We start from the raw sequence: 24,669 nt of genomic DNA, 5'->3' as shown, positions 1-24,669 counted from the left end.
TTACTGATACTATGGTCTAAAACTTGCAATACTAATAGGTGCAAACTTAAATGACCCTAATAGTTGTAAGAATTTTCTTCTATGTACAAATGACGGTCCTAGCTGACTGGGCTTAGAAATTTCCCTTCATCCACTTGGGACTTCTTTCCTCCTTATTCCTCACTGTCAGATCCCTTGTGCTGTCTTAATCCATCTCCCCACGGTCCACACACCTTGGTCCTTCTTGTGCTCCAATGCGAATTCAGAGGCTAGGAGTGAGAAGAAGGTAATCCCCTGTGGCTACACCCCCAGCAGTCACACCCCCAGAGGCCCCATCCTGCTCCTCACCTGAAAGCCCCTGCCCTAGCTCCTGTGATGAAATGCCCCGGGTAGCCTTCCTACCTGAAGAAGGAAGAGGAACAAATACTGAGTCTAGATTTTACTTGGAAATTCAGATGATTAATGTGTCAGTCCTAGTCTATAGTTCATTGGAACACAGGAACATTTATAAAAACGTTTGCGGGAGCTTAAAATTGGATTCGTTTTCCCGTTGATTCATTATTTTCCCCATTATTACTAGTGTTAAAAAAAAAACACCCAAACTTAAAATTTCACCAATGCTGAGGCAGTACTGAGGAGGGGAGAACTCATAAGCTCGTACTCAGTTTCACAGGAGGCTGGGGGCATGGGGGAAGGAAAGAGAATCAAGTGGGCCGACTGCTAGGGCCTGTGGGAAGAAAAGCATGGCTGGAGGGCAGGCGGAAATCACAAAGTACACAGCCTCCCAAAGTGATGACTCTGAAGGAGACAACACTCATTTTTGGCCGTTCAGGTTCTCTGTGTTTAAGAGTGTCATGACTTTGTCACTTTGAAGATAAGTGATGAATGATAATGATGAGGGGTGGCAGGAATACACAGTGGGGGCTTGAATGAAATGTAGCATAACCGGCACAAAAAGCAAGGGCACAGCTACACTAAGATGGAAACTCAGTGTATGGTTCTTGCTTGTGGCACGACTAGAGCGATCCAGTTCACATGAGATGGCTCAGCATGATGCAACTTATAAATACCACATGTGCAAAATGAACCTAGAAATCAAAGAAAAACCATTACATGAAAAATGGGGGGCACAAATGCAGGTTATATAAGGTTTAGAGTATGTGAGAACACATACCTAAGAGTAACCCTTCCACAATTAATGGAATGTTTCTAACATAAATCAGAGCATAATGCTTTTCCGTATTAATCAGTTTCAGAGATACCACGCTGCTTATCATGAAAATCCAGTAAAGTACAGATAACCATGTAGATAAATGAGAATCTTAATAATAATTCCTTCTGATGTCTTTCAGAAGTGACTGAGTTCAAGAATAATTACGTAGCCCCACGTCTCAAAACAATTCAAATTACCCTCCCCATCAACTGTCACCCAGGGTCTACCTTGACGATAGAGGCAAGAATGGACCGTTTAGTATTTTTTCCAACCTTTGGCTAAGATTTTAAAAATCCAAGTTAGGTTACAAGGGTAGCAGTTTCTGCCACTTAGGACATTGTCTCCCCTGGAAACCAGAGTATAGTCATTTGCTACAAGGAGGAAGCAGATGGTAATAAAAGTTACTGGCCTTATATCCTAATTCAACAATGATGAAAAATCTTTAGTATTCTTCTATGGCATTAAGGAACATTTTGTCTTACCAAGTTCATTCATCGCGTGTCTATGCTCCTCATCAAACGAAAGTTTCATTAGAACACACACAGCAGGACAGATTTGATGTTCAACAGGAGCTGGCACTGAAAGATAAAATTGACATAAACCATAATGCTTTGTTTTCTCAAAAGTAGTGATGTTTATTATACTTAAAAAATACTCAGGGCTCACTAATACATCCCTAATGCATAGCAGTTTAGTGAATCAACAAGTATTTGCTAAAGAGATGAATATATACTACAAACATGGAAAGGAAAACGTAAGGGTTTTTCTTGGTTCCACAAAAATGTCTACCTCTCATCAGCCTTTGACCAAGTCTGCTGGTCCCATGCAGGTTTATGCTATAATTCAAATAATAACTTAAAAATTATATTGGCTATATGAAACAATAAAAACATTTTGGTATAAAACCTTTTATTTACAATCTCTATTTAAACTTAAAGGCATGTGGCTGTATACAAATGTAGTAGAGAAACCTAGTATAAACCTAGTATAGAAAGCTTACTATACAGATACCAGATAGTAAACAAAAATTTATAGACAAGGTGTCCAAGAAAATGTACCTGCACATTTAATACTATGCACAAAGTTTCAAAACTGTTACTTGAAATAAAAATTTAAAAAGCAAGTCTATTTTTCAGAAGTAATAATATTTATTCTATTTAACTTTTCTGAGAGTAGGTATTAAGAGCACAAAATGCGAGTCATTATATAATTGTGGACAAAGAAAACAATCCAGAAAGACAATGTTCTTCCAGTAAAGCATCTTATAGTTCTCCTCATCCCTAGGACAAATAGATATAAAGGACATTTCTGCTGTACTCTATTCTTGAAAACTATTAAATTTTAAATAAATTCACTTTTATACCTACCTAAAAAAAATCTGCTAAATCTTTATAGATCATGTTCTCATCATCACTCTTTCTCCTACTCCCGAAATCAAGATACTGATACAATAGTCCTTTGTCATGTGTGTGTGTGCATGTGTGTGTTCTTATCAGGTGAAAGGAAGGTCTTACCTTATATACTTACTGCTTTTGGTTCTTGCTACAGGAATGAAGTAAGTTACGTCCCCAAAGGTCCCAACTCCCATGTTCCCTGCTCCTGAGGGAGAGGGACTGGTGGCCAAGGGTTTCTCCCTGAGCAAAGAGCTGGGAGGCTGATCACCCCAGCAACTGGGGCCCCATGGCCTGAAGCAGGATGGTGCAGTAGGAAGAGCACTGGGCTGAGAGTCAGGAGATCTGACCTCTGATCCTGGCTCCACCACCCACTAGCTGTGAGGCCATAGGCAAGTCTTTTAGCCTCTCTGAGCCTCAGTTTCTTCATCTGTAAAATGGAGATGATATCTTCCCTTCCTACTTCACAAGGTTGTTGTAAGGATCAAATAACATACATAACACAGCTCTGTATCCACTGAGTAGAGTGATATGCAAATGTAAGAGATTATGGGTTGGTCATTAACAACTGAAGGAACTTATGTAAAGTCACTTTCTTGAGCTTAATCTCAAGAGATGGAGGACATAATCGCTCAAGTTCTTTCTAGATCTGCTATGCTATGACTCTGTCTTGATTTTCTGTTCTTTTGTGGTTGCACTGTAGTACACATAACATTTTCCTTTGCTAACTTTTTCTAGAGAAATTAAGCTTTAACCTATGTTAGCAGTGTAGATGGCTAATATGAATTTCCCAGGCCTATTCATAAAGACACCATCCTAATTTAAAGTTTTCATTTCAAAAACTTTTACATTTGCTTTGTAACATGCACCATACGGAACATACTTGGATTTTTGTCCTGGTCCATGCCTTGTTCATGGGCTTCCTGCCACTCCCAACAGGTTTCACAGTAAGCTCGTATCTGTTCCAAAAGATGAAGGACTCGGATTTCACGCCTGCCTCTCTTGTCATCAGGCTGTGAGTGAATGATGTTGTGGAGTGCTGCACTGGCCCTGGCCCGAGCCTCTTTACTGCCCCGGGAATTTCCCAACAACACAGAGTCTTTGTCATTGCCATGTAAAAGCTGGATGAGGAGAGGAAGACATCCAGACTGTCGCATGGATATACAGCTGTCTTGGGAGCTAGACATAGCTAGCAAAGTTCGCGACATATCATCCTTATCATGAGTACCAAGCATTGACAACAATGAATACACCATTTCCACCTGTGGGCCAAATGAGTTTAGAAACAAAATTATGACTTTAATATCCAAAAGTCAACACCAATGAAGTGATGAATGGGATATTTATTGTAACTCATTAAAAACAAAAACAAAAACAAAAAAAAAAACAAAAAAAAACCAAAAAACAAAAACAAAAACCCCTTTCCAGGATGAAGTAATGAGCGTTATTTCAAAATCCATATAATATAATCATCACCAACTTGTTTATGAGTAAATATTAGTAGTGGTAGTACATAGTGTTGAAAAAGAGAAAGTAGGTTCTTGCATAAACCCAAATTGCTGTTTGTCTGGATCAGCTGGTGATAATCCACTGATTATGATGAATGACAATCAACTGATTTCTCTCTCTCTCTCACATCTCCCCCCACACCACACATACCCACCCCCACCAACACACACACAGAGTCAGAAATGTGGTTTATCTAAATTCTTTACACAATTTAAAATTTTAATTTTTAATCTACAACCATAATCAATAAAGAGAAAATATTTTTCAGCAATTATTATTTACTAAGTACCAGCTCTCAGCAATTGCTAACCCTCACCAGATTGTAAGTACAGTAAGTCCCCTACATATGAACAAGTTCCATTCTGAGAGCACGTTCACAAGTCCAATTTGTTCATAAGTCCAACAAAGCTAGCCCAGGGACCCAACAAACACAATTGGTATTCAGTACTATACTGTAATAGGTTTACAATACATTCGCATCTTTGAAAGTTCACAACTTGAAGGTTCATATGTAGGGGACTTGCTGTATAATATTGTTAAAGTTATGATTTCTCCCTTATACATGTAAACATATTTTGTTATAAAAAGAAGAATGCTCTGATCATACAGGGATACAAAGCCAGGATTCTTATTCAATTTCTTTTTAAAAGCAGCTGGTAAGCATCAATTACTCCCTGACCATAAATTCTAAGAATTTACTTAGAAGCAGATTAGAAACAGGAAACAGTACCCAGTTATCCTGCCCTGTGATCAACCTCATTTTAAAGTGAGAGCTATTACATAAAAGTAGAGGCTATTACATAAATGTATCATATCTGTAAATTAGTGGTTCTTAACCAGGGGCAATTTTAGCCACGCTGAGACACTTTTGGCAACGTCTTGGAGACATTTTTGGCGGTCACAACTGCAGGAGGAGAAGCTTCGGGCATCTAGTAGGAAAAGACCAGGGATGCTGCTAAACATCCCACAATGCAATGAGGAATTATCCAGCCAACAATGCTGAGGCTGAGAAACTCTACTCTAAATGTGTAGACACACACTACTCTCAGATATGACAGTTTTATTAGGAAGGCAGTACAGAACTGTGGATAAACAGTCTTTCAAATTCTGACTCCACCATTTACAAGTGAGTTGCGTGACACGACCAAGTTATTTGAATTCTCTGAGGCCCAGCTGTCTCAGCTGCAAAATGGAGATATTTACCCAATAGGGTTTTCTTTGTGAAGATTAAATAAAATAACACATGTATGGCACAGTAACTGGCATTCAAAAATGTAGTAAGGTCTTAATATTATCATGCATAAATCACTTCAAAAGGAAATGGTATTCTAGCTGCCAGTCTTCATGCAATAGTACTGTTGAATATTAAACATTTTCTTTATAGTGAAAACTACCTGTTGATGTTGGACAGATCTGGGGTTGAATTCCAATTTATTTACATGACAGCTGTCTGAATCTTTTTTTGGCCTCCGTATTCTCATTTTAAAAAGAGGGGCAAGAATACCTCAAAGGGTTTTCGAGAAGATGAGATAATAAACATACAACTCCCAGCAGTTACTGGCATCCTAGCGGTCCCAAGTAGTAACTATTGTGAGTTATTAAAAGGATTAAGTTTCATATTAACAATACCATTGATACTCTAAAATTCATTTCTTAAATCGACATTAGTTATTTCAGTAATGCTTTTCCTAAGAGCCACTATATTATTAAAGTAAAGAAAGACTATGTAGAGTATGCTGTGAAAACAACTAGTGGAATTATTTAGATTTAACTGAAAATATACTGCTTAGTAATATTAGAATTTCATCTTTGTTCATATAATAGTAAAGCCTCTGGCTTTAACAATAATAAAATAATTATTTTCTTTTCAAACATACTATTCTCAAGTCCCCCAAAATATTTACTAACATCTAAGAGACCCTAAGAAAACTCACTTATCAGCAGTGAATAGGATAACATTCAATTTCAATAATTTTTCCATCCACTAAGTATTTATTAAACACTCATTATGTGCAGATTCTGTGCTCGATGCTGCAAAGGATAAAAAACACTACAGTGCTCCAACTGTAGTGATTCAAAGGAGGTAGACAGACTGCATGGGGAGGTGAGAGGACCCTGGAAATCAGAAAATGTTTTGTAAAGAAGGAAAGCCCAAGAAGATTTCTGAAGGCTGGCTAGGACTCTGACGGTCATTTTTCGGTGGGCTGGGAAGTGGAGGTGTGTGCCACTGCAGGCAAGGCACAGAGGCATAAGTCACAGGGAGTGCTCAGTGCTTATCATCTATTACCTTGGTTCCCAGATGACTTGTCAGCCTTCGAGGAGCAGAATGTGTGCTGCTAGAACTCAAAACACTGGCTGTTTCGTGATCTATTCGTGCAGTTGAACCCTAGAAATTAAGCAAATTATAGACAGTATAATTTAGATTATAGATAAATACAGCTAACTTCATGTTAAGGTACTCCAAATGAACTGTCGTTAGGGTAAACAGCTAAATATACCATTAAAAGTGTGGACATTATAACTGCTCAAAATGAATATTTTTACCTATAAACTTAAGTAGAGTTTAGAGAAACACTGAAGGAAAAAAAGACTGTTGCAAAAGACAGTTAAAGTACAATGTGGAAGTAACCGAACACTGCAGAAATTCTAAGAGTAATATTCTTTCACAAATCAAAAGGCATGAAACTACATTCAGTTAAATATAAATTGATTGGTAGAAAGCTCCAATGAGTGACGAAATGCTCTAAATTACCACAAAACTAACTGTAAATTTTGTACAGACCAAGTTCTCCAGGAGCTCAGAGTAGAAAAAAGACTTGCTTGAAACCTCTACTGGAGAAAGGCATGAAAAAATAAATAATTGCACTGAGATATCATGAGCACTTAGTAAGAATAATGCATAAAATACTGAGGGAAAACAGAAAGAAATAACTACTTGCTTAAGAACTATTAAAGACTGAATAAGATAAGTTATACTTAAAGGTAGGCCTTGGATTTTGGAAAAATGATGGAAGAGTCTGTGTAAAGGGATAAATATGGAAAGCATGCTAGAAAAGAATATAGGCAGAATACTCTCTGACATAAATTGTAGTAATATTTTTTTGGATCTGTCTCCTAAGGCAAAGGAAATAAAAGCAAAAATAAACAAATGGAACCCAACTAAACTTAAAAGCTTTTGCATGGCAATGGAAACCACAGACAAAACAAAAGACAACCTACAGAATGGGAGAAAACATTTGCAAATGATGTGACCGACAAGGGATTAATATCCAAAGTATATAAACAGCTCATATGACTCAGTATCAAAAAAACAAACAACCCAATCAAAAAATGACCTGAAGACCTGAATAGACATTTCTCCAAAGAAGACATACAGGCACATGAAAAGATGCCCAACGTCACCAGTTATTACAGAAATACAAATCAAAACCAGATATTACTTCACACCTGTCAGAATGGCTATTAAAAAAAAAAGTTTTAAGAGAAAATTACATTTGTAAATGTAACTGTAGAAAAAAACTGTAAATGTGAAATTCATTTAACTATATATTTAAAATGAGTATGTTAGTCTTTCCTCAGTAAAGATGATTTTAAGAAGTTGCAACTTGAGAGGTCTTTTTTATGTCTCCCCATATAAAAGCATGAAGACCCACTTATTCACACCCACGTAGGGAAATCTAGGGTTAGATTAAGAATACTAGAACAGAGTCTCAGAGTGGCTACCCTTTCTAGTCTCTACTCCTTCTGTGGGTCTGGATGCTTTATACTGGTTAGTCCTCTAGGGATACTTCTCAATTTGGAGCGGCAGGTTAGTACCCCTCAGGGTAGGGAGAACAGGCAGCAGAGGTAGACATCCGGCAACTCTTCCCACTGCCACTAGCTACTGGGTGCTTCTATAATGGTATTTCAACTCACATGCAACCAAACAACAAACATTTACTGAGCTCTTGCTACTTTCTCGGTACAGTGCTAGTCACTAGGGATATAAGTGAATAAGATAGTCCCATCCTCACCGCACACAGACTCTAGACAGGTTGCTCAACATGTAAATATACAGTAGTAAGTGCTCTGACAGAGGCCACATGCACACACAGGAATGGCATATACTCAGTCTTGGGAGTACAGAGTAAAGTGCTATCTGATTTTAAACTACGAGGAAGAGTTTAGATAATAAAAAGGAGGAGAGTTAGCCACAGGGCAGCCCAGAGGAGGCAGAAGCATAAGCAAAGGTCAGAAAGAACGTGTCTGTGTGTGTGTGTGTGTGTGTGTGTGTGTGTGTGAGAGAGAGAGAGAGAGACAGAGAGAGAGAGAGAGAGAGAGAGAGGGAGGGAGAAAGGGAGAGAGGGAGAGAGGGAGAGAGGGAGAGAGGGAGAGAGGGAGAGAGGGAGAGAGGGAGAGAGGGAGAGAGGGAGAGAGAGACAGACAGAATCTGATTCACTGATTGATTTGGAGATAAAGAGCTTATTCTGATTGCAATAAAGAAGATGGAGTTGAGGGACCAAGACTCAAGGTAAAGAGAATAGTCAGGGGGCTTTTTAAGAAGACTTAGGCAAGGGGCCTCTCTTGTTCTACAGTAGAAGGGGAATGACTCCTTATCCTGAAGCAAACATACTGTCTTTTTTTTAAAAAAATTAATTAATCAATTTATTTATTTTTGGCCATGTTGGGTCTTCGTTGCTTTGTGCATGGGCTTTCTCTAGTGGTGGCTAGCAGGGGCTATTCTTCATTGTGGTGCACAGGCTTCTCGTTGCAGTGGCTTGTCTTTGTTGTGGCTCGCGGGCTCTAGAGTGCAGGCTCAGTAGTTGTGGTGTGCGGGCTTAGTTGCTCCATGGCATGTGGGATCTTCATGGACCAGGCCTCAAACCTGTGTCCCCTGCATTGGCAGGTGGATTCTTAACTACTGCACCACCAGGGAAGTTCCAAACATACCGTCTTTGAGGATACCTAAATATTTTCACTGTTTCTGGTAGTAAGGATCTAACACAATCCCTAACGATCCTTGTTTCCTGGTATTCACACCCTTATGTAATCTCCCTGCCTTTGACTGTGGGCTAGATTTAGTGAATGGCTTCTAGTGAACAGACTGCTGCAGACGTGATGAGAAGTCACTTCCAAGATAAGGTTACGAAGACTGTGGCTTCCATCCTGGGCACCCTCTCTTGTGCTCTCTGAGGGAGGCCAGATGCTACGTTGTGAAATGCCCTTTGTAGAGACCCTGGTGGCAAGGACATGATATCACTGGCCAACAGCCTGAGGACATGAGGCCTGCCAATAGCCATATGAGTGAGCTTAGAAGCACATCTTCCCCGAGTCACGTCTTGAAATGACTGCGGCCCCCGCTAACACCATGACTGCAGCCTGTGAGAGACCCTGAACCAGAGGCACTCAGCTAAGCTGCACCAGGTTTCCTGACCTACAGAAACAACAATAAATGTTTGCTGATTTTGCTAAAATTGTCAAGCAGCAATAGATAATTAACACATTGTTTGAAACAAAAGAGAAATAAGAGGTTAAACTACGAAACAAGGGAAAACCCATGTCCACACTAAAAAATGTTCCGGACATTCCTTTCAGTGTAGATACCAAATCATCTTTAAGCTTTAGTCTCCGTACCTTTCTATACAGCTCCTTGATTTTGGGACACTCACCGCTCTTCTCCACCTTCCGGTAATAGCCCCAAATCTCCTTGTGTTATAATCACTTTTCCCTTTCCCCAGTGCTATCACCTACTAACCACCCAATCACTGTCTTCAATCATTAAACAACTTTGGCACAAGGGTCACTGGCCTCCTTCTACTTCAATTACTGCCACCATTCTGGGTAACTTACGCCTCATTCAAAACCGTGGTCTCTCAGTTCTCTGGTATCTTCAGTGATGTTTTTCTCCTCTACTCCATTTTAGTCACTGACATCTATGGCTGTATCCTAGACCATTTCCATCACCCTAAAATGTACCATCTCTGAATAATGCATTTAGTTATCTTGTGGTAACTCTGAAAACCTATTCTTCTGGCAATCTCCTTTAACCTTCCCCAAGAAAGTGTCTTTAAAATGATTGGAATGTCCAGTGCATGGATGTCTCTACATACTCCACCTTGAGATTTTTCGTGGTCCATCACTTCCGTAATTCTCTTGTCAGTTTTCATATCTTTGCCCCATGGCTATTCCATCCCACCTGCCTGGAAACATTGCAATTGTAGATGAATCCAACTGCCTGTTTTCTCTACACCCTAATATGGACTGCTGAGCAGTATTTGAGAAATTTGAGCATGTGAGAATATCACACAATTCTCCAGGGTACTGCCCATATAACATTTATGGTCACCAATACACCTGGGCCCTTAGTCCTCCATCTGTAATCCTTGTGTTTCCCAAGTCAGCTCTCCCTTCTTTGCTCACAGTGGCTATTTTGGATATGTCTCCTTTACCACAAATAATTTTACCTTCTAATTACAGAGAAACAGAAGCCATCAGACAAAACTTCCTCAAACTTGCTGCCACCAAACTGACAAAATTACCTGCCTCCACACCCATCTCCATCTTCTCCTGCTATTGCTTCAGAGGCACCCCTTCTGCTACCTGAGGCCCGTCCCTTCATGTGTGCTCTGGATCCTTTCCCTCCCCATTTCTCTTTGCTCTTTTGGACTTTCAATCTTTTTCTCTACTGGCTCCTTCCCATTACCATTCAAATATGCTTATCTCTCCTATTTTATAAAAAGAAAAATAATCTCTCAATTTTCTCTCAAATCTCTACTGTGTCAATTAATGGCCTTTTCTCTCTTGGGCAGTTCACACTCAGACTTTTTGAGTTAGCTAAAATTGCTCTCTTCTACTTTTTAACCTTCCAATTTAAACCTCAACTCACTCCAATATCACATGGTAGAGAAGAAAGCCAATGAAACGGCTCTTGCCAAGATCAGCACTGAAGTTTTTTTTTTTTTTTTTTTTTTCTGCGGTACGTGGGCCTCTCACTGCTGTGGCCTCTCCCGTTGCGGAGCACAGGCTCCGGACGCGCAGGCTCAGCGGCCATGGCTCACGGGCCCAGCTGCTCTGCGGCATGTGGGATCTTCCCGGACCGGGGCACAAACCCGTGTCCCCTGCATCGGCAGGTGGACTCTCAACCACTACGCCACCAGGGAAGCCCTGAAGTTCTTTTCTTGGTGAAACCTAAAGGAAAATTTTCAAGTCCTTACAGTCAATGGTGGATATTGTTAACTATTTCCTCTTTTGGAACAACAATGTTATTCCCTTGCTTTGGGATTTTTTTAGCCCAGGTCTTCATCTTCTCGTTCTATAATCACAGGGGATACAAAAATCTCCCATACCTTGAATTATCACATTTTTCACCCTTCCCTTTGATTCCAAACCCACTATCTAATAGCCTACTTGACATTTCTGCTTCATTGTCTCAGAATGAACATCTTGAAACTTAACATTTTTGAAACTAGATTATTTTCCTTCACAAACTTGTTCCTCATCTAGTGTTAGCACTGAAATGCATCACCATCCTTGTAGCTGCCTACGACAAAAACCTGGAAGTCATTCCTGACTTCTCCTTCCTCCTCAGCCCTCGCATCTGACACTAACCCTTATGGATTATAGTTTCTAAATCCTCTCAGATACTCAGATATTTGCTGACCAAATGACTCTCTCACACCTATCAATTCTTCCCTAACTCCCAGGCCACCATCGTCTTTCACCTAGACTACTGTACCTAATTTACCCAATCATTACTACGGTGTCAGAATAAATTAATTTGTAACTTCCTCTAGGATGAAAATCACCCTAACACTAGGTTAAGTGCTGTAGCGCTACGTACTTGCCCTTTCATAGTACTTAACACACTTTGTGGAAAATGCTCATTTGTCTTACTTCTAGATGATAAGTTTCTTGAGGACAAGGTAGCATCTACCTAGCCCACCACCACACCCGAGGGTTCAGAACAGCCTTGGCATAATGCAGATCCTTAGTAAACAGATCCTGAACAGTGATGAGTTTTATATTATCTTTCAGGTAAAAGGGCTGGGGGAGAAAGTTAACAGCAGAGTGAAAAATGGGCTAAGGAGCAGGGAGGTGGGGATAAGATGAATTGTCTGGAGGGGACCCCTCCAAGTAAATACAATTCCTTTTCACTACATGTTAGAATCAAGCATCTATCTTCTGATTCCCCTTTATTCACCCTTAAATATCCATTGCCATTACAGGCACTCAAATGTTTGCTGAGGGACCCTAGAAGGACTATGCCTGGCAGTTAAATTAGCACAACTGGGATACAGTCAATTTCAATTACACTTGCTGGGTTGGAACCCCTCTTCTATCCTCTGCTTGCTCACTTTACAAAGTGACTCAAAGGGGTTCACCATAAAGGTAGCAACAGTCTCCAACTCACCATGAAATCTGACATAAGAGGGGGAAGAAGCAACCACTCCCCTTGCCTTGCCTTTTTTCATACAAACTGTATCTGGAAGTAGTCAAACAGTAGATAAGGAGATGTTTCTCTATACAGAAATACTACAGCTAATTCTGTAACCCCTAATGAATTAATGGAGCTAGGCATTAAGTATCAATGGCTGTTAATACCACAAAATAGAGACAACCAGACATTTTGTGCTTCCTGATGGAAGACCACAATGCCATCTATGAAAAAGTCTTGTCCAAAAAAAAGTGGGGGGGGGGCCTTGAAACCAAATCCGATCACATCTCTAGATCTAAATACCAATTTATAGGAAATACAGAAGATAGAGGATCATGTCAAACTTCACCATGGAGATGTTATCAGCAAAATCCAGACTATGGAAAACACTAGAAAACAAATAACTTTGGTTAGTCAACAAACATAGCAAAAAACTGAGAGACAAAGAGGAAACCTATAGATTAAAAGAGGCTTCAAAGACATATTAACCAATCTCTGTGCACGAACCTTATCTGGCCCAAGTCAAATAAACTGAAAAATTATGACATTCATGAAACAATTGCAAATTTGAATACTGACTAGATATCTGATGCTACTAAGGAATTACTGTTAATTTCTTTGGCAGTGTAATAATGGCACTATAGTTATGTATTTTAAAAAACTGTTCTTTGTCCTTTTTCCCCAGGATTGCTTTAGCAATTGCTTTAGCAATTTCCCCAGGATTGCTTTAGCAATTTTGCTTTAGCAAAAATATATAACTATAGTTATGTATTTTAAAAAACTGTTCTTTGTCCTTTTTCCCCAGGATTGCTTTAGCAATTCAAGATTGCTAAAGCAATTCTGCTTTAGCAATTTAGCACAAAAGTCTTTTGTGGTTCCATATAAATTTTAGTATTATTTGTTCTAGTTCTGTGAAAAATGTCATGGGCATTTTGATAGGAATTGCATTAAATCTTGTAGACTGCTTTGGGACTTCAGACAATACTACAAAGCTACAGTAATCAAAACAGTATGGTGTTTGCACAAAAACAGACATATAGACCAACAGAACAAAATAAAGAGCCCAGAAATAAACCCACACACCTACGGTCAATTAATCTTCGACAAAGGAGGCAAGAATACACAATGGAGAAAAGACAGTCTCTTCATCAAGTGGTGTTCAGAAAGCTGGACAGCTACATGTAAATCAAAGAAGTTAGAACACTCCATCACACCATAAACTCAAATTGGTTTAAAGACCTAAATACAAGACATGACACCATAAAACTCCTAGAAGAAGACATAGGCAAACATTCTCAGACATAAATTATAGCAATATTTTCTTAGATCAGTCTCCCAAGGCAAAAGAAATAAAAGCAAAAATAATCAAATGGGACCTAATCAAACGTAAAAGCTTTCACACAGCAAAGAAAAACCAAAAAACAAAAAACCCATCAACAAAGACAACCTACGGACTGGGAGAAAATATATGCACAAATGATGCGACTGACAAACGGTTAATATCCAAAATGTACAAACAACTCATACAACTTAATATCAAAAAAACAGACAACCCAATCAGAAGATGGACAGAAGACCTAAACAGACATTCCTCCAAAGAAGACATACAGATGACCAACAAGCACATGAAAAGATGATCAACATTGCTAATTATTAGAGAAATGCAAATCAAAACCACAATGATGTATCACCTCACACCGGTCAGAATGGCCATCATTAAAAAGTCTGGAAAGAATGTGGAGAAAAGGGAGCCCTCCTACACTGTTAGTGGGAATGTTAATTGGTACTGCCACTGTGAAAAACAGTATGGAGGTTCCTTAAAAAGCTAAAAATAGAGCTACCATATGATCCAGCAATCTCACTCCTGGGCATAAATCCAGAAAAGAGGAAAACTCTAATTCAAAAAGATACATACACCCCAATGTTCACAGCAGCACTATTTACAATAGCCAAGACATGGAAACGACCCAAGTGCCCATCAACAGATGATCAGTTTAAGAAGATACAATGGAATTTTATTCAGCCACAAAAAAGAATGAAATACTGCCACCTGCAGCAACATGGATGGACCTAGAGAATATCATACTAAGTTAGGCAAGTCAGACAGAGAAAGACAAATATTATATGATATCACTTATATGGGGGAATCTAAAAAATAATACAAATGAATCTATATACAAAACAGAAACAGACTCATAGATACAGAAAACAAACTTATGGTTATCACAGGGGAAGGAGAAAAGGACAGATTAATGGTATGGGATTAACAGATACAAATAATCTGAAAAAAAAATTACTGAATCACTTTGCTGTATAGTTGAAACTAACTAATGTAAATCAGCTATACTTCAATTTTAAAAAAAGTAATCTTAGACACAGAAAACAAACTTATGGTTACCAAAGGGGAAAGGGAGGGAGGGATGAAACAGGAGTATGGGATTAACAGATACACACCTCCACATATATAAATTAGATAAACAACAAGAATTTACTGTATAGCACAGGGAACTATATTCAACTTCTTGTAATAACCTATAAGGGAAAAGAATTGGAAAAAAATATATGTATAACTGAATCACTTTGCTGTGCACCTGGAACTAACAATATTGTAAATCAACCATACTTCAATTAAAAAAAAGTATTCCTTTTTTAAAAAAATGTATTTGGTTGTGCCAGGTCTTCATTGCAGCACACGGGCTCCTTAGTTGTGGCATGCATGTGGGATCCAGTTCCCTGACCAGGGATTGAACCCAAGCCCCTCGCACTGGGAACACAGAATCTTAACCACTGCACCACCAGGGAAGTCCCCCCAAAATGTGTTCTTATCTTTTGGAAACACACAGTGAAGTATTTATGCAATAAATGATGTCTGGGATCTTTTCCAAAAATAAAATGGGAGGGCAAGTAGATAGGGTACATGCAGATTACTATATTATTCTATCTGCCTCTGTATATATTTGAAATTTTCCATAATAAAATGTTTAAAAACACATTACTAGCAGCAAAAAAGGTCCTCCTACCATTTTCTCTCTTTCCCACTCTTTGTTGAAGTTCATTACTACTTACTGGTTATATCACTGGAGATCTGGTTCTAAACATTAAACAGAAAAGCTGAGGATCAATTCATAAATGAATTACACACACAGTTATATACTAAGCAAACAGGGATCTGATCTGTATAATTTACTTTTAGCTTTCTCTTTTCATTTAGCTTCTAGCGGAGATTAATCACAGGTCAAGAAACCTTATTTCTAGAAGGGATGTTAGTCATTCCTTCCAACCTACATGTATTTATTGTTGTTATCTACTATTTATCAGGGATTGTGGGGATATAAAAATGGATAAAACTGGGAAGGATCTTTGCCCTTCTGGAGCTTACAGTCTACTGGGGAAAAGAGAAATAATCACAGAAATAAACATAAAACTGCAAATGTGGTCTGCAAAGGAGAAGAACAAGCTAGGACAGCCTTTAATAATGGGATGTGAACAGTTCAAGCCTCTTGAGAAAGTCATGCTTAAGCTCAGACACATATAAACCAATGTTAACTGAGTGAAGTGGGATGAGAAGAGCACTACATGGAACAGGAACAGACGGTGCACAGGCTGCAGAGGAGAAAGCCCAGGAAAGGTGAGGTCCTGAAAGCTCAGCGCAGCAGAAGTGCTGAGAGCAAAGTGTGACATAAAGCTAACACGCTGGGAAGGAGCCAGATTATACAGGTCATAATAAAGGGTTACCTTATTCTAAGAACCAAGGGACGCCAACAAAGGATTTTACAAAGAGGGTGATTTACTCATGTAAAGATCATTCCGGCAGAGTGGATGTGGGGAGGAAACCAGGTGAGGTAGAATGAATTTCCACAAAGTGGTAGAGATAAGGGCACCAGGAAAGGAGCTTTGATAGATCATGCTACTGTGACCCTGAGAGTCAAAAAGATTATTTTCAGTTTTCATTAGTGTCAATGGTTTTTGTCTCTGGAGAAAATAATAAAACAAAGCAAATGAACAAACCTCAAGCAGCTGTCATATGGGTAGACCCTACTAAGACAGGTTAAAGGAATCTTGGCATAACTGAATCACAGTCCCACAGATGTATACCACTCATCTTACATTAGGATCTGGGAGTAGCTGTAGCATCATTAATTTGATCTTGCAACTTTGCTATGATTTTATGGCATATTGAAGTTTTACATTTTTATATAAAACCTACTGTTCCTTTCTCTTATGGTTTCCTACCCACTTCATGATTATAAAAATTCTACCCTCATTTTCTTCTTATCTTTTAGTATTTTTATAGTTTTCATTTTTGACATCAAATCTAATCTACTTAGAATTAATTTTGATGTAAGCAGTGTGATAGGGATTCGATCTCTTTTTTTAATGAATATCCAGCTTATTGGATAGGTGAGGCGTTAAAGTATATAATAATTGGAATACGACCCAAAGCATAATAGTGGGTCTAATCCTAAGCAAACAATTTTTTTTCTATCAAAAAGACAGAACTTTTCTTTTTTCTATGTAATTGTAGGAACACATATTGTTCCCAAAGAATTCCCTAAACAATACACAAAGAAATAACCCAAATGTGCTATTTAAATATAATTTCCCTAATTTGCCATCTATAGAGTTTTCTCCACTACAGTGCTCACCAGTAATATTAAAATGAAGTATCTTTTTGTTTTAACTCAGTAAAATAAATTTAAGTACTCAAGTATGAGACATTTTAAGCTTTAAATTTCAATGAACTAATAGAAGCAGGCTCTTTTAAAATAACTAGTATCATTAAAAGTAACCTACAGACACTAAGGGAATATTTTATATCAACAGTAAGAAAATTTCCTTAAAATTAACTTAGTGAAATTGTATTTAAAAAAATGATTCATTTACAACATAAAATATTCATTGAAAAAATGTGGAGAATACAGAACACTCCAAAGAAAAATACTGTCGTAGTAGGATGCATTCCAATAAAACTCTAATAGAAGACTGATGGCAACGTAACAAGATAATAGTTCTAGATTAAAAAAAAAAAATTGACGTCTATAATTTTGCTAAAGATGAAAATAGTAAACATCATTAGGCTATATTTCTACTCTGTATGAGCATTAGAATCATCTTTTTCAGTGATAGGATTTAAATTTCTAGATTTATGTAACCTTGAAGTGCAACATAAAACAAGAACTATAAGTTCTTATGGCCATTTTTTAAAAACGTAAAAATGTCTTTGCAAAGAATGCCACAGAGAAAGAGCAAACCTATTCAAATACAAGCAATAATAACTAGGTCAAATCACATATGACCAAAATGCAGCTTAGTATTTATTTTTCAAAAAAATTCTTCTCACGCAAATCACTTCAGGCTAAAACAGAGACATACAATTTAGAGCTATAAAATATACTTAGAAATTTTGAAAGCATTATTGTTAGATATAATAAAGAAAAATGACATAGAATTTTGGTACCGAATTCTTCTGGAGATATCCATTCAAGACTAAGAAAGTAGATAAGATTTATAGATCTTTCTGAGAATCATCTCACTCTGTATTCCTTTTTAAATATTTAAATAGTTAATTAGAAAAAAAATTAAGAAAATAATTTATTTACCTGACCACTACCCGAAGTTGCCATGTTGATTTCTGCCACTCCTTGACTTTCATTCTGTCGCTCAGCTTCATGTGAGCCGGCTTCATGCTTGCTCTGAGATGACCTCTGTTAATACGGAGTTAACATCATTACATACAAAAATGGTGTATGCTTTCTTAGCCCAGAGCTTTCCTTCGTTCTTGCTTTAAAGCTTTGAATGCCTCAATTATACAGGTTTACAAAAGCATGGAACTGCACTTTATACTTCATCAGCTCCAGCAGGGTTGACTGTCGACTATTTCGGTAAAAGGAAAGTGAAGTGTGTCCCTCGAGCATTAGAGCCACACAAGACAAAGGATTTTCTGAGACTCACAGAAACACCATCCTCCACCAGCTGTGCTCACATCACTATCAGGGATATAACCCAACTAGAACAAATAACTGTCTTTTCCGCAAGGTCACATGGCTCTGGCGTTTACTAGAGCTGCAAATATAAGTTAAACTATTAACCTAAGCTTAAAAACACCTTCTGTATAACTATGTTTATACACACAATATATAAATACATCTTCTGCTAATAAAAGTCATATGAAACCAACAGGTAAATTCTTAAGATTCTGATCTGAAAAAGACCAAAAACCTTTTTTCTAATGTAGCCACCATCTGCTATGTAAAATGAAAGTGACAGATTATATCCAGTAAAAGCAGTCATTTCAAGAGAGATTATATCCAGTACAAAGCAGTCACTTTGAAAAAAATATCACCGTAGAATCAAAGAAATAAAATAACTTTTCCATTATCTTTTATAGAAACAATCACAAATGTGCCTGCCCTAGGAAAATGATAACGCAAAAATAAAAATTACACTTTAAAAAATTTGACATAATAGTGGAAAACTGTATTGCAAAATGGCTTCCACTAGAATTTCTTTAAACATAAAGCTTTCCTAGACCATTTAAGATGTGACTTAATAATTTACCAATATTTCCATCAATAAACTAGTGTAAGTTATATATAGGCAAAAGAAAGGTAGTCTCGATAATTCAGAAGCAGAAGAAAAAATATCACCATGGGAAAATTACACTAAGAAATTCAACAAAATCAACAAAAGTAGAGAATACAAAATCAATCTAGAGACAAAATGAATCAAAAACCACTAAATCGGGCTTCCCTGGTGGCACCGTGGTTGAGAGTCCGCCTGCCGATGCAGGGGACACGGGTTCGTGCTCCGGTCCGGGAAGATCCCACATGCCGCGGAGCAGCTAGGCCCGTGAGCCACGGCCGCTGAGCCTGCGTGTCCGGAGCCTGTGCTCCGCAACAGGAGAGGCCACAACAGTGAGAGGCCCACGTACCGCAAAACAAAACAAAACAAAACCCACTAAATCCACTAAGATTTGACACTAACATAATTGAAGACGTCAATATAAGAGTACTGAGTATCTGCCATGTTGGTTACTTTCACTAGATGGTGGGGAATACAGCGTTGGCAAAACCAGACACTGCTCAACACACTCTTCAAGCTTCAGTCTAGTCAGGGATGCTATCAAATAATGAGAGAAATGACAATAGAGTTAAAACTTTGACAAGTACGCTGAGGAAGGGTACAGGGTGCTGTAAGGATATACACCAGAGGGATGCCATACGTTGTGGGGACTTGGGGGGAAGAGCTCCCTTAGGAAGCGTTGTCTGAACTGACATCTAAATACAAACAGGAGTTCTAGGAAATGGGATGGGGATAGAAGGTGAAGGTTTTAGGTAAACAGAAGACCATATGCAAAGAAACTGGGCTGGGAGGAAACATGGCTTGCTCTAGAACATCAAAGAACTATAGTGTGAAGAGTAGAACAGAAAGATGGTAAAAACAAAAACAAAAACAAAAAACTTACTGATTTTACTGAATTTAGTGTGATTCTCAGATGGCACTCTTGCCCTCACATAACTAATACCAGTAATACTAACAGGAAAAGGTGCGTGTATTTTGAGTTTTTAAAGTCAAATTTAAAATGGTCTAAGTAGGTAGGAAAGAGAAGAGACAAGTTTGGAGACTATGTATTAAAGTAGGTATTAGATAATGGTACTTTACACCTAGGGAAGCAGTGATGCAGATAAAGGCAGTGGAGACAGAGGTAAATCTGAAAGACTACATGATAGATTGGATATGGCGAGTGGAGGAAGAGGTCTGGTGTCAAGAATTACTCCTGTGTTCCTTAGCTCACACGACTGAATAATGATGGTACCATTCACAGAGATAGGTAATACTAAAGGAGAATGAGGGTATTTTGGAGGATGTGGGGCTCATAAGGAGGACTTAGGAGGAGAAGATCATTAATTATGCTTTGGATATGTTGGATTTAAAGTGCCTTTAAGACAACTAAGTAGAGATGCAGAGCAGGTACACAGATTTCGGAGTCTGGAGCTCAGGGCTAGAAAAATGAATTTGAGAGCCAAAAGCATACAGCTGGTGAGTAAAGCCCTAAGTATAAATAAGATGGTCTCAGGGAGGGAGAAAAAATAAAGAGAAAAGAGAAATTTGTCTTAAGGAATGCGTATGAACCAAAAAAAGATGCCAAGAGTGTAATATTTCAAGCAACAGTGTTCAGTAATGTGGAAAGTATCAAGATGAAGACTGAAAATGTCAATTTAATTGGCAATATGGAAGTTATCAATGATCCATTTCAGTGAAACTATGAGAATAGAGACTAGACTGGTGTGTGTGAATGGTGGGGAGGAAATACAGACTTGGAGTCTAGAAACACCTTTGGAGTGAAGATTAGGAAAAGACAATGAGGACGGGAAGGGGACAGATGAAGAACAGTTGCAGGGAGAGGTGGAATTGAGGAAGGTTCATTTTCTATTTTTAAAGATAAGACTCGAGCATGTTTAAATTCCAATGAAAAGATGTTACAGAAGAGAAAGAAGATAAACATGTGAGAGAAACGAGGTAAGAGTACAAAGTTCCTGAGAAGGCAGGAACTGAAAATCCAAAGCACAGGAAGGAAGGCAGAATGCTTCCTGGTAGGAAGGAGAGAGAGCTCTGACGATAGCTACTGTTTTCTCTGTGAAGGAGGAGATGAAATTATTAGAAGGACAAAGATTAGCAGACATCAGAAATAGTCATTTCCAGTAGAGAGAGAAGGGCGAATCCAGAAAAACACAGTAGGCCTGCAGGACTGCCAGGCCCAACTGATGATGGTGATAATGATGAAAATAATGAAGTTAAAAAAAAAAAATCTAATGTTTGTTATGCACTGATCACTTGGCACCTATTGATTTATTTAATCCTTACATCAACTCTATGAAGCACGTACTATTATTATCCCCATTTTACAGATGAAGAAACTGAGGAGGCACAGATGATAAGTACCTGGCTTTAGGTCACATACCTAGTAAATGGCAGAGCCAGAGCTGGGATCACAACCCAAGCATTCTGACTCTAGAGCACAAAGTAATATTTAACACTTACTATCTTTAGTTTTCTTTATTTATTTACTTCCCTTTATTCTTTCACTGATCCTAGGCTACAGGCCTGTCTGTGCTCTTTGATCACTATCTAAAACTACTGCTAACACTGAGAACAAAGAGATTGTTTCTGATTCCTTTGAAAGAATAATCCTATCTAGTTTCCTTATTCCCATAGTTGCTGGACACCTTCCCCAGTTTTCTATCCTAGGACTAAAAAAATTAAAAAAACAAACAAAACAATTTTGTTGAGGTATTTACATATCTCAGAATTGGCCCACTTTAAGTGTATGGCTCAATGATTTTTAATAAACTTACCAAGCATCACAATACTCCAGTTTTAAAACATTTTCATCACTCTAAAAAGATCCTTTGTGTTCTAAAAGAACCCTTTATAGTTAATCCCAATTCCCACCCACAGCCTCAGGTAAATATAAATCTACTTTGTCTTTATGAATTTGTCTTTTCTGTACGTTAATTATAAGCGGAATATGTGGACTTACGTGTCTAGCTACTTTTATTTAGTAAAATGTTTTTGAGGTTCGTCTCTGTTAGAGTATGTCTCATCAATTTGTTCCTTTCTATTGCCAAACAGTATTCCATTGTAAGGGTATACCATATTTTGTTTATTAATTCACCAGTTGATACACATTTGCATTTTTCTACTTTGGGGCTATTGTGAATAATACTGCCATGAACATTCAAGTGAAAGTCTCTGTGTGGACATGTTTCCATTTCTCTTAGATAGATACCTAGAAGTGGAATTGCTGTGTCATATGATAATGGTACGTTTAATACTTCAGGTGACTGCCACACTTTTCAAGTGGCCAAACCATTTTAGATTCTCAGCAGCAATGTATGACGGCTTCTATTTATCCATAACTCTGCCAAAGCTTACTGTTTTCTTTATGATTACAGCCACCCTAATGAGTGTGAAGTGGTATCTCATTGTGGTTTTAACTTGCATTTCCCTAGTGACTAATGATGTTGAGCACATTTTCATGTGTTTACGAGCCATTCCTATATATTTTTCTGGTGAAACGTGTATTCAAATCTTTTGCTCATTTGTAAGTGTGGTTGTCTCCTTATTAATGGGTTGTAAGAGTACTCTGCATGGGATTTTAATAAATATTTCTCACTGGCTATTTTCTAGAGATTGTTAAACCATGCCATAATTTACCTCACAGTTTGCACCCTTCTGAGCACCCCCCACCCCCAAATGTACGAGTTTGCCAGTAAAAAACCTGTCTGAAATGATACATAAGAAAGTGGCAGCACTGGTTGCCTCACATATCCTTTTGGAACTTTTGAGATTTGAATCATGTGTAATAATTACATCATCTGAATTATGTTCCACATCTAGGCCCTAAACCAGAGTTGTCAGCAGGTAGGGCAAAGACAGTGTTATAAGATGCTTCAGGGGCTTCCCTGGTGGCGCAGTGGTAGAGAGTCCACCTGCTGATGCAGGGGACGCGGGTTCGTGCCCCGGTCCGGGAGGATCCCATATGCCGCGGAGCGGCTAGGCCCGTGAGCCATGGCCGCTGAGCCTGCGTGTCCAGAGCCTGTGCTCCGCAACGGGAGAAGCCACAACAGTGAGAGGCCCCCGTACCGAAAAAAAAAAAATAATAATAAGATGCTTCACGGTAGAGAAATTATTTAGCAGACATCTTTTCTTTTCTTGTCTTCACTGTATGTGACCTAATTTATGAGTATCTGATTCCCAGTTTTCTCTATTTTCAAGCTTCTCTCTCTGATCTATATTAGAAAAATGATAATAATGGAATAAAGAAACATGAAACAGCAAAATTAGAGTTTTCTTTCTCGAATAAGACACAGCACCTTCTTTTAGTTTTCATTCACTGAATAAATGTAAACATTTTAGACTATGAATGATATGACCATTATTATAACAAAAAGAAACAAGAATTAGATTAGGTCACAGTGGTAGACAGTCAGCCCCAAATCCAATGATCTAAATAAAAATCTGAATACAAAAAACACAAACAAGCCCCCAATCTGCCATAACCTTATAATTGTGCTGGAAAATGAATTGTTATTAACAAATGACAATTTTTTTAAGGAATTTTCAGAGGCCAGAAAGTTGGTAAAATTTGGAAATATACAGACAGGGAATATGTTACACCAAGCAAATGATGAAAGAAAGAAGGCCAGTGCAGTAATACTAATAGCAAACAAAATAAAATTCAAGGTGAAGAGCATTAAATGGAATTAAGGAGGGCTGTTTCATACACATAAAGGAGTCAATCAAATAGAAAAAATGTGAATATTGATCTAGAAATAGAAAAAAAACCCTGCTGATGCAGCCAAATAGCAATAATCAGAATATAAGAAAGATGTGGAGGGCTTCCCTGGTGGCGCAGTGGTTGAGAGTCTGCCTGCTAATGCAGGGGACACGGGTTCGTGCCCCAGTCCAGGAGGATCCCACATGCCGCGGAGCGGCTAGACCCATGAGCTATGGCCACTGAGCCTGCGCGTCCAGAGCCTGTGCTCCACAGCGGGAGAGGCCACAACAGTGAGAGGCCCGCGTACTGGGAAAAAAAAAAAAAAAAAAGAAAGATGGTGGGAATAAAAACTAACTATAACTAAATAAGCTAGAAAGAAGCAAAAGCTCAAAGCATAAAATATCAAAAAAGAAATTACAGGGCTTCTCTGGTGGCACAGTGGTAAAGAATCCGCCTGTCAACACAGGGGACAGGGGTTCGAGTCCTGATCCGGGAAGATCCCACATGCCACGGAACTAAGCCCACAAGCCACAACTACTGAGCCTGTGCTCTAGAGCTTGCGAGCCACAACTACTGAAGCCCGTGCACCTAGACCCCGTGCTCCACAACAAGAGAAGCCACTGCAATGAGAAGCTGATGCACCACAACAAAGAGTAGCCCCTGCTCGCCGCAGCTAGAGAAAGCCCGCATGCAGCAACAAAGACCCAATGCAGCCAAAAATGAATAAATAAATAAATTTAAAAAAACCCCACAGTGCTGCTCAATAAAAACAAAAGCTGTCTCTTTAAAAACAATTTAAAAAATAGAGTGTAGTTAAGTTTGATCAAGGAAAAAAAAAAACACAGCTGCACAAGCGTCTTAGATAGCCTCAACCACCAGAGGG

General features: G+C 38.5%; 1 protein-coding gene across 9 annotated transcripts in view; it reads right to left on the bottom strand.

Moving 5' to 3' along the window:
* Positions 1-24,669, bottom strand: part of APC (APC regulator of WNT signaling pathway) — a 138,392-nt gene that overhangs the window by 21,533 nt on the left and 92,190 nt on the right. For 4 of the 9 annotated variants that reach the window (XM_069540591.1, XM_060009015.2, XM_060009016.1 and 1 more), the window contains 5 exons: positions 18,106-18,210; positions 6,380-6,478; positions 3,467-3,845; positions 1,675-1,770; positions 328-381 (listed from right to left, as the gene is read on the bottom strand). In XM_069540591.1, the coding sequence (XP_069396692.1) occupies positions 328-381; positions 1,675-1,770; positions 3,467-3,845; positions 6,380-6,478; positions 18,106-18,210 (733 nt within the window). The remainder of the gene's footprint in view (positions 1-327; positions 382-1,674; positions 1,771-3,466; positions 3,846-6,379; positions 6,479-18,105; positions 18,211-24,669) is intronic. The other 5 variants (XM_069540592.1, XM_060009017.2, XM_069540593.1 and 2 more) reach the window with 3 other exon arrangements.

This window comes from Delphinus delphis, chromosome 3 (genome assembly GCF_949987515.2).
Source record: "Delphinus delphis chromosome 3, mDelDel1.2, whole genome shotgun sequence".
NCBI lineage: Eukaryota > Metazoa > Chordata > Mammalia > Artiodactyla > Delphinidae > Delphinus > Delphinus delphis.
The sequence above is the reverse complement of the archived record's forward strand: the minus strand, read 5'-3'. Positions and strand labels throughout refer to the sequence as shown.